We start from the raw sequence: 15,952 nt of genomic DNA, 5'->3' as shown, positions 1-15,952 counted from the left end.
TTTTTTTTTGAGACAGGGTCTCACTCTGTTGCCAGGGCTAGAGAGTGGTATCATCATAACTCAAACTTCTGGGTTCAAGCCCTCCTCCCACCTCAGCCTCCAGAGTAGCTGGGACTACATGAACCCAGCCACCACCATGCCTAGCTTTTTATTTTTTTGTAGAGAAAGGGTCTCCCTACTTCCCAGACTGGTCTCCAACTCCTGGGGCTCAAGTAATCCTCCCACCTCAGCCCCCCAAAGTGCTAGGATTATAGGCGTGAGCCACCACACCCAGCCCCACTAATTCTTTTAAATGAGAACATTTCACAATCTGCCGTGAAACATTAATCTATTATTTACACAAAAAAGAAAAAGTGTGTTCATATCAAAAGCAGTTTAAAATGTTCATTAAACAAAAAACGTTCAAATCATCTAAGATTTCTAAAAAAGGTAAAATCCAGGTCCATGGTAGATAGATGAAACCAAAAAATTAAGGTAAAACCAAAATAACAACACTCATAGATCCATACACCCATAAAAGTGAATTTCACTTCATATAAATAAAAAGCTAAATAGATAAAAATTTGTAAACATATATGACAAAAATTCTATGCAAATGACCACAATCCTGACACAATCGTGTAATAAAGGTAACATCTCCTTTTAAGCAATATTAAAAACAACAATAATAAACAACTACGAGAGTTTGCAAACATGAGGAAAAAACAGAGTTGTCCTGAGTACAACAATCCCAAGAACACTGCCTTCATGGCAACCATATCTATTAATAGAATCAAGACCAAAGGCCTGGGGCTTAAAGAGCCAAGGAAAGAATCAACATTGATGAGCATTAAATTTAAAAGTTGTTGGAGTTACAAAAATAAATAAATAAACTTAAAAGGTGATCCTCAAAAGATGACCAAAATAGCTAAACTTCTATGCCTCACTAATATCACTTTGGTAACACCACAATCTAATATTTCTCTGAGACTCTTGATTCAACTAAAACAATAGCATCAACTAAGCATACTCCAAGATAGTTGTGTTTTTTAATCTGTTTTCAAACTAGACATGACCACATGCCCTCTTGGAGCACAGAAGAGGAGATCAAAATCATAAGTAAGATACAACCTCTGCAGGACTATGGACATATTCAAACCATTGAAAGTAAACAATGGTCTTGAATTCTTGGGAACTCAAACAGCATCAAACATCCAGGGCTTCACAGGACCAACCATAAACAGATCAAAAAAATGTATGGCGTTTACTTTAGAGTAAACAGAAGTTTCAATTGCATTTTTAAATAAATCTGAAGTAGAAATATAGTATTTTAATTAGCAGAGTACCAATGATATTTTAAAATCTTAATTAATTAGTATTTCTTATCTACCATTTATTAAGTGGTTAAATATTTAAAGTATCATTTTATCTTTAACAAAATATCAGAAAGAAGCAAATTAAACATCAAAATAGGTTATTAAGCTGATATTTTAGAACATCAATGAGATTTCTAGCTACAAAGAGAGGATGTTTGATCCATTTCCCTTACTCATCCTAAAGAACCTAAAGTTTTAATACTTTGACTTTTGTTCTCCTCTCTTTGTTAGGTACATTAAAAAAAACCCTCGAGTTACACTTTCTGATGTCATCCAGAGAACACAATCTGAATGAGGCTTATCTAATAAATTCTTTTACTTGAAATTAAGTAGGAAAAGAAACATTACCCACAGTATTTGAGAATGAAACTTCAGCAAACATAGATTGGTGGCAACAAAAATGATTTTATATCCAAAGATCTCAGCTTCCCTCATAAGACAGTAAGAAAAGTATAAAGAGGATATAGAGACTGAGCATACACCATGTGCCAGGGATTTGGCTAGGAGTTTTACTCATGATACTGTATTTCACCTTCGTAACAACCCAGTGAGTTAGGTGATAATATCCATATATACCTACATTATAATGTAGATAAGGGATAGAAAGGATAAATAATTTGTTAAGTTCATATGGCTAGTATATAATCAAACTCGAAAAGCCATTTATCTAGCTTTTCTGATACATTAGCAATGTTAAACACAACTATATTATTAAGGTACTTTCTAGCTTCATAAACACTAATAAAAGCAATGTTTAGTGCCCTTCGTGTAACTTATAAAAAGAAACTTATCAACATCATTTCTACTGCCCAGGGAATAATGAGAAAATATTATCCATCACATGATAAGCCAGTAATTTGTTGGTAGTTCGCATTTTTATTCAGATGAAAGGTTGTAACCAAGAATCCACTGGAGCTTAAAAAGTAATAGTAATATCATTTTACCTTCATCTATCTAAATATATGCCCAGAGGAAACGACACAGTCTATCAACCAATATTATGACAGAAATAAAAATCATTTGCTTGTCCAAATCAAATATCAGGTGAATTTCACAATTAATAGATTTTTATTAGTGAAAGAACATTACAATATAACTTCCTCTTACCTTATAAAATAATCATTTCGAATCAGCAAAAGATGCTGAAGAATAGAAACAAAATATCCCTCTGCCCTAGTTTCCTTAACTGTGTTCCACACCATGTTGTAAACATCATATGCTTCAGTGAGTTGATTAAGGAATATATAGATTTATTTATATTCTATACCATACAACTGTATGAATATGACAAAATCTACTCTGTAAGGCTCTGAAACTCTAATACAAATATCTTGTATATTCAACATAAAATATGGGTATTTAGGATTAAGGGCAGTAGAAAAACTCTGGAAATGGCAACTTGATCTGACACTTCCTGGCTTTCCTTCTATGATCAACTCCAAATTATCTGCCTCTCCTAAGCAAAGATGTTGCTGGGGTAAAGGTATTTGGTTCTAAGGGAACCCTAACCAACAGAGTTGGTACCAGCCATTATCTATCATGGAGAAGTTGAGGCTTGGAAACTGGTGGATCTTGGGAAGGGCTCAGACAAAGAATTATCATGGGGTCCATATGAGCATGCACCAAGGTATAGGGAAGGAGCAGCCAGTGGACTGAGGCTACCTTGCTCTTAATGCTACAAATCACTGGGTGGCAGGGAAGATGCCAAATATAAAAAGAATAGAAAAAAGAATAGATTGCACACATATACATAAGAAGTCAGTCTAACAAAATGTATTTGTTAGTTGTAATATCCACTTGCATGTGTGTATTCACAAAAATAAACATTAAACTAATAAAATAACATTCTGCTGATGCATAAAGTATTGATTTCATATGGTCTATACAGAAATGAGTTAAATATTTGAGGGAATGTGGCTGGTGTTTTAGATTTCACAATAATTTTATATATTATTGGACTAGACTCCTGAACAAAAGGATATTTAAGTTCAGCTCTAATATCTTCGAGGCGATGGGAGAACTCAAGCAAATCTTCTTCCTTATGCTCATCAAAAACTTTAAGTTGGATATCCAGGCCATCATTCTTAATGCCTTTTAAATTCTAGAGATAGTAAATAGAAATTACGATGAATGCTGTTTTAATTATGCAAAAGAATGAAAAACATATAAACAATAAACCAATCATTCAACTTGATTTATAGCATTCAAACATTTAAAGTGTTAAATAATACTCAAATCTTATCATCTATGTCTCAAAAATAGATTTTTATACTCAAGCCTTTTCCCACAGATAAATTATTCTTGAAGGTAATTTATCTAAATTTCCCCCTACTCAAGTACTCTTCTAATTTAAATATTAATAAGGAGACTGCAGGGCACTTACTGGCAATATCTCCTTCAATCCACAACGCATAAATTCATTTCTGATGTGAAGCCTGAAGTCCAAATCATCAGGAGACGTAACAAGGGCATTGATGAGCTGCATACAAGCTACCTACAACAGATTATGCAATGAGACTTTTACTGGATTTCCAACATTAAAGAAAGAGTAAGAAAACTGAAACATAAAGGTCTTGTTCTAAGTATTATCAAATATTAGACAATCATTTGTAAGTAAAATATTTTAGCTAATTATAAGTTATAAAAGAAATATAGTTGCAGTGGAGTTTTTTATTTCTCATTTCTTTGAGGGTTTTTGAAGTGAAAGGAAGATGGAGAAACATTAGCCATTGGTACCACTCTATAACAAAAATCTACTCATAAGCAAAAGTTAAGTTCTTGTCTGGTAATATCATTCCACACACATACAACAGGAATTGAACACATCCTAATTGAAAACTATAAATATCTACTGGATGGGTAACATTTATCTAAAATAAAATAATAAAATAATTATCAAGAGAAACTGAAAGACCCAAATACCTCAAGGTCAAAAAGGGTCTTAAATCTGGTTAATAGGGTTGTTAATAACCAAAAATTATATAATGAACACTGCATAATTAATTTCTAGAAGTTAATTTATCAGGGAGTTGTTCTCATGCTTGGCAAAAATTCAAAATTATTGTATGCTGTATTTTAAACAGAAATAAATTATACAGCTCACTAAATCCTTTAATATATAGCTTAAATGATAAAAATTTAAAAATCACAAAATTTTTCAGTTCATGCTTAACACTTAAATTTTCAACTTCATTTTTCCATCCATGGCTGAAATATATCTTTCATCATCCAAAATCCATAACATGGAAGCAAAAGAGATTTTCGCTAGAGAAGCAAAGCATTCTTTGTTGTTGTTGATAGTGTTATTTTTCTGAGTTTACCGTCTACCTAAAGTCTAGTAAAAACTACTGGACTACTGATCAATATGTTTAACCTCATGCTGTTCCCTAAATTGTCTTTTCTCCATCCCTTAAGGCAAGGTTTATATGAATTTAAAATACCATTTTGGAGTAAGACACCAACAGGGGTCTCAATTCCCGCTGGTTGAAATATATAGTAATTGTTTTGTTTGATATCTAAGCATTAAAATCTGACCAGCATGCTTCTACTGTCAAAACTTAAGATTGTTTAAAGTGAGGGTAAGGAATGTGCCAGAGGAGAGAAAGGAAAAAGAAAAACACACTTTAAAAAAAAAAAAGTCTACTTTTCCAGTACACATTCACTCAGCTGTAACCTGTTCATGTCAAAAAGTCAAGTTTAAAATGTTTTCCCTCTACCTCCTTGCCAGTCATTAACAGTACTTACAAACTGTTTTTCAGCAATGCCATATAATTTTAAAAGATCTCAAAGAGCATATAAATAATGCTCTTGCTCTATATTCAGAGAAACTAAATCAGTCTCAATCACTTGGTTTCTAGAAAAATGCAAATTACAGAAAACTCAAAGAAAGTAGCAAAAGTAAGGAATATAAAAACTAGCAGCAAATATCAGCTAAATTAACAGCAGATATATGTAGATAATAATAGCATAAAATTGAGGAGAAAGGAAGTAAAAGGTAATGCAAATTATTCCCAAGAAATATTCAAAAAGGTAAATTAAAAGAAAAAATAGGAAATTAAATTGAAATAATGAATTTAAGTTAGATTTATAAAATCCCTTCCCAATTCTAATGGTAATTTTCCATTATCATAGCTTACAACCCATTTGATTAATTTATATCACATAAACATATATCTGTGAATATACACAGGTATGCATTGAAACATATTGTTTCCTTATGAACAAAACATTCTGTAATCAAGGTAAAAACTAAAGAGTTTCTTCCGGGTTTTTAACACATATATTGAGATAGATGGACCTGTAGTATCACATGATTTCATATTAATTTAGCATACCAGCAGAAGTAGGTGCCAAAGCAGCATTTATGCTGAATTCCTACTGAAACTTAAAAAGGTTCAGAAACTACAAAGGTAAACAGAACACGTTGCCTGCCCAAATGAAGATAAATCGATACAATGATAAAAATATACTATGTATTAATACAAGAGATATGTTTGGTAAATAATGAGATTATGGAGATAATACTAAATGAGAACAAAAACAGCTGAATTAACAGTCCTGACTCAACACTGTCAGAGCTGACTCGAGCATTAATAGGAATGTGGCCTGATGACATGGACAAGGATGTTCTAAGCAGAGGAATTAACAATTTCAAAGACATGGGTCCTTTAACGAAATTACAAATAATGCAAATTTTATGCATAGTTTGTCAGGGTGAGACTGGGAAAAACAGGGGAAGGGGTCAATAGAGATGACGGTGGATAGAGACAGGAGCCAGATGAGGCACAGCCTTGTGTGCCAAGCCGCAAGATTCAGATCCAACCAGAAATAGTGGAAATCATAAAGCATTTTATGCAAAGGAGGGGCAATAGTACAATGGACTCAAGATAAGTAGTAACTGTAGAAGTAACTTTGGTGAGCAGTAAGGAGGGCTTGAACAACATTTGAAATATAAAGAAGAAAAACTGATAGAATCTGAAGGCTAGATGAACCTGGGGTTGAGGTGAAGAAAAGCAATTACAAGAGACCTCCTACTTTGTAACATTAACAGAGATACAAAATGCAAGGAAAATAATAAGTTTTAGAGAAGGATAAGATATATCCCACTTTTAAAATTCTGAGATTGAGATGTACATTAGGAATCATTTGTTCATTAAAAAAAATAGTCATTAAGTACCTACACCCTGTGTCAACTGAGGACATTAACAGAAATTCCAAAAGTCAGAAATGAGAGTGAGATGTTCATCATAAATAAGTACTCTCCATGCTCTACTTGATGCTCCAAAAATGCAGCATAAGAGCTCTATTAATTTGCATTATGTTATAGAAATTGTTTCAACACATGACAAAAACAATCTCTCTCTGGAGCTGATAAGGGTGAGAAAACAAGGAGATTCTGCCCTCCTGGTAACACCTAAGTTAACTAATGTTTCTATCTTTGGGCATCAGACTGTTCACCCTCTGTTATTGGCTTATACATTTCATTCTTTCAAGGCCTATTTATTGGTGCATACTATGCACCAGACACTGTTTTTGGTGCTATAAATGCAGCTTTGAAAAAAGATGGGCATTTCCATGAGAAAAAAGAGGAATCAAGACTGACTCCAAAGTTTTTGGCCTGAGCAATTTAAAAGATGAAATTTTAATTTACTGGATAGAAAAGAAAATGGGGCCGGGCGCGGTGGCTCATGCCTATAATCCTAGCACTTTGGGAGGCCAAGGCGGGTGGACTGTTTACCAGCCTGACCAAGAGCGAGACCCTGTCTCTACTAAAAATAGAAAGAAAGATATTAGCTGGACAACTAAAATATATACATATAGAAAAAATTTGCTGGGCATGGTGGCGCATGTCTGTAATCCCAGCTACCTGGGAGGCTGAGGCAGGAGGATCGCTTGAGCCCAGGAATTTCAGGTTGCTGTGAGCTAGGCTGAGGCCACGGCACGCTAGCCCAGGCAGCAGAGCGAGACTGTGTCTCAAAAAAAAAAGAAAAAAGAAAAGGAAAGACAATGGAAAAAACAGGCTTGGGAAGAAAGATCAGGACTTTGGTTTTGGAGACGTTAAGTTGGAAATATCTATCAGTGACCCAAATAAAAAAAAGTTAAGAAGGAAATTGGATATAGGAGACTCCAGTTCAAAAAAAAGAGATTCCAACAGCAATACTAATGTAAAAACCAAAATCTCAGATGGAATCAGTTAGGGAGTAGTACAGAAAAAAGAGGAGGTATAAGAACTGATTGGGAGCATTTCAATTGTAGGTTTGTATTTGCAGACTGGAGAAATATACATAAGTTAAGGAAAAGTACAAAGCCATCACACTGAGGGAGAAGACAAACAAGGAGATTGTGGTGTTCTGGAAGTACAGGAAGAGGTTTCAACAGGGAGAGAATGATCAACTGCATTAAATGCAGTCAAATAAGATAGGACCAATCAATTACAACATTTTGCACTGGGCAAAATGAAAACACTGGTTATTTGGGAAGAATAGTTTCTACAAAGGGACAGTTACCGTTCCAAGTAGAAAAATACTTGCCTTCTTGCTGGTACCCTATGCAATACTAGTAAACAAAAGCAATTAAAATTGGCTCTAAATATCCTTTTCTTTGCTCCCAATGTGTCTTTATACATTAGAAATACTGCTCCTTGATCTTTGGTTAAACAAGTCTATGTAAAAACATTTATCAAGGTATTACAGATCACCGACCCAATTCTAATGTTTCGGAAGCAACTACTGTAATCTCACTTTGTTACTCTTGTCCCAAGTACCAAAAAGGGTCTTAAAATACCTTATAAAAAGGTATTTTTTAACCTAAACTTCTAGCTGGAGGGGTATGTGGGTGTGTCTACATCTAAGATTTAAGATAGTTGAGGGCAGCAGCAAGCTAAAGATATGGTACAAAGACTGGGACCAACAGAGCCGGTACAGCCTGAGACCAGGAAGCTGAACAGCCAAAAATATACTGACAAATGGTGGGACAAATGCCACCGATGTCATAAACTAGGAAGGTAAAGACATAAAGGGGGCAGTAGATAAACTGTAAACAGAAATCTCAAAGATGTTCAATATGTGGGATAGAGGCAGTCAAAGGCAATCTTAAGAATAAGGCAAATGATCAAAGGAAAGTCATTAGAAGTGGAAAGAGGTTAATAGCAAGACAGAGGAACATGCCACTGTCTACATCATTTAATCCAAAGTAGCTTCCTGCCCTTGAAAATAAAGTGAGAAGATTTCTTCATATGTGAATACGGAGCACCTGAATTTCCTTCAGTACACAATTTACTGCTACCTATTTCTATACTTGACACAAATAAGAAAAAACAAACATTTCATGTGTTTTTTTAATCATTGGTTTCTGACCCTTTTTGGACAAACTTAAGTACAAAATCCAAGGTACACTAATAGGTTTCGATACCTGAGCCCCATCCACAAAGCCTGTCCAATTTTTTTCAAAGGCCACCAGAGCAGACGTTTTTTACACAATTCTGTTGATAGAATTTAGAAAATCATCTAACAAACAGCAAAAGCAAGTAGTCTTTATAAAGTTTACTCTTGGATCAACATGTTCATCTGAGGTATAAGTAGATGTCTTTACAAGTAAAATGATGGCTATACTACACTGTAAAAATATATCAGCTTCAGGAGCTAAATCCAGAATGAAAACAAGTATCAGTAAAACATTTAAATAAAAATTCTATCAGAATCTGCAAATACTTATTATCTGGGCCTGGAAGATACAGTTTGGACTGTTATTCATCTTCTCTACCCCACAGCAGAAATCATCCATCTCTCTTTGCACAATCAAATTTCTCATTTATCAAGCAAAATGAGTAAATGATGCATATAGAGAAATATTTTGCCTCCAGTGTAAAGAAATTCCAAAGATCTTAAAATTCTATACATGTGCATTAATTCAGAATAAAAACTAAACAGACTACATTATGTAGACCAACAGACATAGTAAAGTATATAAGCAAATGTAAGTTCTATAATTTTATTTATACTTCCAATTGAATGTTCTGTAAATGATACAGTTAGGAAGTGAGTTAGAGCTTGAGTCACTGTGTATACCCCACACAGACTCAGAGAAATAAATTGTACGACTCAAGAGGCTATAATTTACATGAATGGAAGTACTGAAGAACAAACAAACTTGTACTTTTTAAAAATATTTATTCAGGCACTCCCCCTAAGGTGACATTAAATTCTTCTATGTCCTGCCATGCTTTTTTTTTTGAAACTGCAATTTTCATATATGTTAGGTAGCTTTAAATTCTAGAGTATAAGCTTCTTAAGGGCAGACATATATTAAATTCATCCTTGTAGTTCCAATATCTAGCATAGCCCAGTACACAGTAGTCACTGAATAATTAACTAATTCATGTGTTAATTATGAAACTTTACAGTTACCTTTGAGACATTAGTTATATCTACAGTTGTCCATTGCAGCATAAATGAAGAAATTATGTAGACACAGAATATTGGCAGTGAATTCTAGAAAATGTTAATCACTAGTTTATACTTAGATGTGCTCCATATGACAATAAGTTCACATTAGAATATTATTTAACTGTTTAATGTCTATTTGCATAATGGCATATACAAATCCATTTTAATATGTTTCATATTTTAATTGATTCATACTTACATATTAATCCTATTCATGCAAACCTCAATAAAAGTATTCAAAACAGACAGGAATTAAGACAAATTGATCTCTGCATCCTTCTGGGATGCCCTAACAATGATCCTAAACATAAACGCTTTACTAATTCTCTGTATTCTTCAGTTGCCCCTTCATTAAGTGTGAGAACAATTTACTTAAAATTGAAAATAACTTTACTTAATAGTGATGGGGGAGGAGATACTTAAAACAAAATACAGGCCGGGCGCGGTGGCTCACGCCTGTAATCCTAGCACTCTGGGAGGCCGAGGCAGGCAGATTGTTTGAGCTCAGGAGTTCGAGACGAGCCTGAGCAAGAGCGAGACCCCGTCTCTACTAAAAATAGAAAGAAATTAATCGGACAACTAAAAATATATAGAAAAAATTAGCCGGGCATGGTGGCACATGTCTGTAGTCCCAGCTACTCGGGAGGCTGAGGTAGGAGGATCGCTTGAGCCCAGGAGTTTGAGGTTGCTGTGAGTTAGGCTGACGCCACGGCACTCACTCTAGCCCGGGCAAAAGAGTGAGACTCTGTCTCAAAAAAAAAAAAAAAAAAAATTAATTGTCTTGCAGCAGCCATAAGAATACAACTCTCAACCTTTGACTGCAGAGAGCATAAATGACCCTCAGTCCCATCACAGCATCTGAGCTTAAGCCAAATTTCCCTGCTGCCAGCCAAAGCCTGAACACAGCAAGTACACTAAACAAGCCTATTTCTGGGACACACAAGACTTTGGCTCAAGGATTCCCCAATGACCTTGACAAGCTCTCCTAGAACTTCAGGGCAACCTGAGACACTTTGACTCAACCTTCATTCCTTCCCTGTCTCCCTCACCTGGGTTCAGAGCTGTATTGAGTTAGACAGCTTTCCTGGCCTCCCCAACTCGTTCTCCAGGTTCCCTCTTAGGCATTTCCCCTAGTCCCTTGCACATCAAACCTCTTGCTTCTCAGGGGACCCAGACAAACCCCAGCCTTATTTCACAAAACAAGTTTCGACAAGGGTATCATTTTCAAATTGTCTGATCTGTAAGTATTATAACTGAGGCTTAATCAAATTTCCTATTTCTTAAGTACTTAAAAGAATACTTTTTTGTTTTTCCTTGTTGTTCTATATACGTGACCACCATTTACACTTTCATATGTTATCATGAGATATGGATTAAAACCAAGTGTATGCCATATACCTGAATAAGCATAAGATACAATTTTCCTCTAGTAACAGTTCCAGAGACACCAAAGGCTTCAATTATATTCCTTGCTATTGCTCCTTTGGAAACTATATTCCAGGGATGGACAAATATCTACCATAGGGATCGTAGAAAGACATACCAACCATCTACCACCCCACTCCACTATTGCATCAATGTTATCACTATAGCCTAAGTAGCCTGAAGATACGGTTGTAAAACAATGTGAATGTATTTACTGCCACTGCACTATACACTTAAAAATGGTTAAAATGGCAAATATTATTTTATGCATATTTTACCACAACTTAAAAAAAACCTAAAGAGAACAATGGCTTCCCAAGTGGGTAAAGAAATTATAAGATCTGAGTTATCTTTACTAGATAATAGTAAAAATTAGAGGTTCATAGAAGCATAACATAAACCCAGCTAAGTATCAGTATATAAAGAGTATATTAAAATCAAGTTTTTAGAAACCTGAGGAAGTTAAAGGATTTAAGCAAATTGTAAGTCAGCAAACTAGAAACTCAAGATATTACAGGTTCACATCAAAGCATCAAAGACAACCCCTCTCTGAAACAAGCTTCTCCATCTTTTCTTATTCATATTTGCTCTCTGACAGAACTATTTCTCCTCTCTGAATTCAGAAACTTTGGAAAACAGGTTTCCCCTTTATTCACTAACTCATACTCTTGTGGTATCACATGAACCAAAATTAATGAAAGTTTCATCCCATTCAATCTACATCCAAAGTACAATGAATATATAGAAACAACATTAGGGGCTACAGATTGAAGGAAAAGCAGCCAAGAGGTGACACTAGGAAGTTTAGTGGTCTGCTCTCTGTCACATGACAATTCTTCCTGGTATCTCACACTTCCACTTGTATTGCAAGTAAAGGCGTTGATGGTCATTATTCTAGATGGTCTTTTCAAGGATGTTTATATACCAAACAACCCTGAAAAACAGAGATAGTATCTCATGTCCAGTATAATAAAGACAATGTCCCCCTGTGGAGCAAAGGGCAGGCATGCTTACAGCTCATCATGTAAGATTTGGGTTCTCTAAGCTCAAAATTCCTCTCCTACAGCACAACCTGCCATCTCTCACCAGAGAGCTCTGACCGTGATTAAACTTTACTAAGAAGTCTTTCAGAATAACAGAGGATAGTTCTAGTTCCTGTGCTTCCCATGGAAAACATCTTTCAGCATCTCTGGATGTCTGCCTCATCCCAACTCCCATAACCGTAGTTTATTCTGTGGGGTGGGTGAATGGCACAGACAAAAAGGACAGGTTGGACTGACTGTCTTCACACAGTCCCTCCAAAAATAAGGATGAAACATAATTGTTTCCCCAACCAAGAATTGTCAAGTTTATCAGGCAGCTCGGTGGCCACACTGAAAGCCCTGTCACCCTGTAGCCCGTCAACTAAGAAAGGTCCCACCTGAGGGATCCCAATAACTATAAACAACATGTTCCTTCCAGGAGTACCATGTGCACCTTTTAAGTCTATGCATCTTCAGTGGAATACAGGCATTAACTTGCATCTCTCTTCAAAAACACCAAGTCTTACAGGTGGTCCTAAGAAATGTTCAAATGTTTAAAGAAACACTACCAGTACATTATGCAACCCTCAGGCAACTATAGAGATCTCTCCAAACTAAAGCTGCCCTTGGTTACTCAGGGGAGCTTCCTGGAGGGAAAGCTGATTCACCATGTGCACCCTGCAGGCAGTTATCCCTACAATAAGAGTCACCCAGTTAGAAAAAATGGTAAGAAATTTGTACCTGATTTAAGGGGAAGTGATCAATGATACCACCTTAGCCCTAGAAGCCATTCAGGTCAGCTTCAACTCACTGGCCAGAGCTGTTATGGATGAAAGACTTGCCCTAGACTCCCTCCTTGCTGAACAAGAGGAAGTCTGTGCAATCTCTAACACATCATTCTGTATCTGAATTAATACTTTAGGTCAAGTGGAAAGATGAATTGAAAAATTTAAGGAGAAAGCTTTGTTCAGCTGATGGATCTGGGACCTGGAAGGCAGGGCTGAGGTCAATAATTCAGGTAGTCTCAGCCTGCTGCCTGGAGTCCTGCTGACTAGTAAGTAGCTTTAATTAATATGCGATGAGACAAACTGAACAGATTTCATCATAGCCTGTATCAATCAGATCAGTCAGTAATTGCTACCCATGATATAAAAGTTATGCTCCTAAGCCTAGGGTTTCTCTCTTAAAACACAACCTAATGCCCTCTTTACATCACAATATGGTCACTGGGGCTGATACAAAGCTAATATTTGGGCTACTGCTAGTGCCAGTGCTTGTTTCTGACCTAGGAGTTCATGTCTTCTGACAAAACACGCAAAAGTGTGGCAGACTAACATGTCAGTTTATAAGCAGCAGAAAATCTCAGACCTCCAATCCTCCATGTTCTTGACATTCCAGCCATAAGCCCATGGGGACTGGATCAGGAAGAAACCAAGGAAAAGGAAGGTACAACATGCCATCACTGCAGGGCTGAAGACATCTACACAGAAGAAAAGCCAAATATGCTTCCAAAAAACTCTAGGATTCCCACACTTGGATTCCTTTCCTGACAAAATATACCATGATTCAGTCGGCCCTATGACCAATAGCAAGGGTTTCAACAAACTCTTTGGAATCTAGATAATCCATTTGATACTCTAGCAAAGTATGGCTCTGACAAGGGAAGACAGAAGACACATACAGAAAGGAAAAGGAAAAAAAAAAAAAAAGGAAAGAAATGAAAATAACAGAAAATTAAAGTGTGGCAGAAACTGAAGACTGGTTAATCCACACTTATTCTACCCCTTTTCTACTAAGGAAGAACTGGCCGACATGAAGGGACAAGCAAACACATGAAGACTGGACCCTGTGATAGAGGGTTTGGTTCTGCTAGGGAAACCATGGTAGAAAGTCTACTGTCTGTCCCTAGTGTCTAGGATGCTGTCCCGAGCAGAGTGTTGGAAGTAGTGTTTCCGTTAGAGCATTGCTGTGATATGGTGTGGCATTTTTTCTGCTGCATTATTTCTGGCTATGTACTATCCACATATGATTCCCTGGGCCTACCAGAAATTCTGTAGGGTGCCCAATACCATTTTCTCCTTAAATTACCTAGAGCAGATTATGTTGCTTACAGCTAAAAAAGCCTACCTGATATATTTGAAAAAAAAAAAAGTAATGTATGCTTTTAAGTCCTATATTTATATTCATACTTTCTTTCCAGATAATAAGATTCTCTAAGGCCTGAGAACAACTTTAAGTTATTTTGGGTACACATAGTTTTTCATTTTCTTATTATACTGTATCAAATGGGGGGGAAGTAGGCTCAATTCTATCATAATCATAGGCAGTCAAATTGCCTTTATTATGATCAGACTAGCAAAATATCTAATAATCCTCTTTTAAAAAGTACTCTTTGATAAATATACTTTGCAATAAAAGAGCAATAAAGATCTTTTTAATTTTACTATCTCCCATTTTCTCCAAGTTAAAAGCAAACAATTGGTTTCTATTTTATTCAGCAACAAACAAGTTTTATTTTTAATTTTGTGATTTGCTAATATCACCCAGATTAGTACATTTTAATAAATGCAAATTATATAGCTAATAGAATAAAATGGGCACTTAGAGCAATGGCTTTATGAGAAAATTGATAACCAGCTACCTCTAAAATGTACTTTATTTGTGGAAAATTCAGAAAGACCCAGAAAAAAAGTATTTTTAGATATTATTATAGTGTTACTTGATAATATAAGTATACTCAAAAATAGAGCATAATCAGCAATTCTCAGAAAAGAGAATCTACTTTTACCTTTTTTTTTTCTTTTGGCCTAAGTTAGCATTCTGGAAAATGGTACCTTTTAGTCTTAACCTAAGCTTGCCACGTGCTAGCTCTTTCACATATTAGGCTTAAAAACAACGAGAAGCCTTTATTAGGCAATAAAAGCCACAATAAAATGGTTGAACAGGGAAAATAAGAGTGTAGAACAATCCTTCCCATCGTCTATTTTTAATCAAGAGCATGGAAATTTAACCTGAATATATCAGAAAAATGAAAAAAAAATAAATTAAAATGATGCTAAAATAACCTTTTACCTCTTGAGGAAATTAAGCTTTAAGAACTACATCAAAAAATTTATTTTAGTTTTACAGCATATCAAAAAATTAACACTATTAACTGTAGCAGTAAATGCAATTACTTACAACTAAGGCAATTAGTTTCGTAAAAGCAAATATAATCACCCACCTATACCTTGGCAAGTTTCTCAAAAATTAAATCAAAATCAAATACATGACTTTCACAACTATCAAAGGACAATGTTCCTGCTAGCCCCAATCCTCCTCACCTCTATTCACTTAATATGGCAAATAAGCAGTAGTTTAAAAAGAAATCATCTCCGCAAATGTACACAGCATTATTCATAACAGCTAAAAAGTGGAAACAACTTAAATGTCTATCAACTGACAACTTATAAACAAAATGTGGTACATCCATGTAATTAACTATTATTGGCAATAAAAAAATGCAGTACTGATGTATGCTCCAACACGGATGAACCTTGAAAATCATATGCTAAATGAAAGAAGCCAGTCACAGCCGGGTGCAGTGGCTCACGCCTGTAATCCTAGCTCTCTGGGAGGCCGAGGCAGGCGTATTGTTTGAGCTCAGGAGTTCGAAACCAGCCTGAGCAAGAGCGAGACCCCCGTCTCTACTAAAAATAGAAAGAAA

At 35.5% G+C, this 15,952-nt stretch overlaps 1 protein-coding gene across 1 annotated transcript in view; it reads right to left on the bottom strand.

Annotated features, from left to right (window-relative positions):
- Positions 1-15,952, bottom strand: part of DIAPH3 (diaphanous-related formin 3) — a 536,888-nt gene that overhangs the window by 376,331 nt on the left and 144,605 nt on the right. Inside the window, 3 exon segments of the mRNA XM_012654946.1 lie at positions 2,460-2,579; positions 3,338-3,456; positions 3,739-3,849. Coding sequence (XP_012510400.1) covers positions 2,460-2,579; positions 3,338-3,456; positions 3,739-3,849 — 350 coding nt within the window.

The sequence above is a fragment of the Propithecus coquereli genome, unplaced genomic scaffold (assembly GCF_000956105.1).
Source record: "Propithecus coquereli isolate 6110/MARCELLA unplaced genomic scaffold, Pcoq_1.0 Scaffold453, whole genome shotgun sequence".
Taxonomy (NCBI): Eukaryota; Metazoa; Chordata; class Mammalia; order Primates; family Indriidae; genus Propithecus; species Propithecus coquereli.
This window is presented reverse-complemented; position numbering and strand designations above follow the sequence as displayed.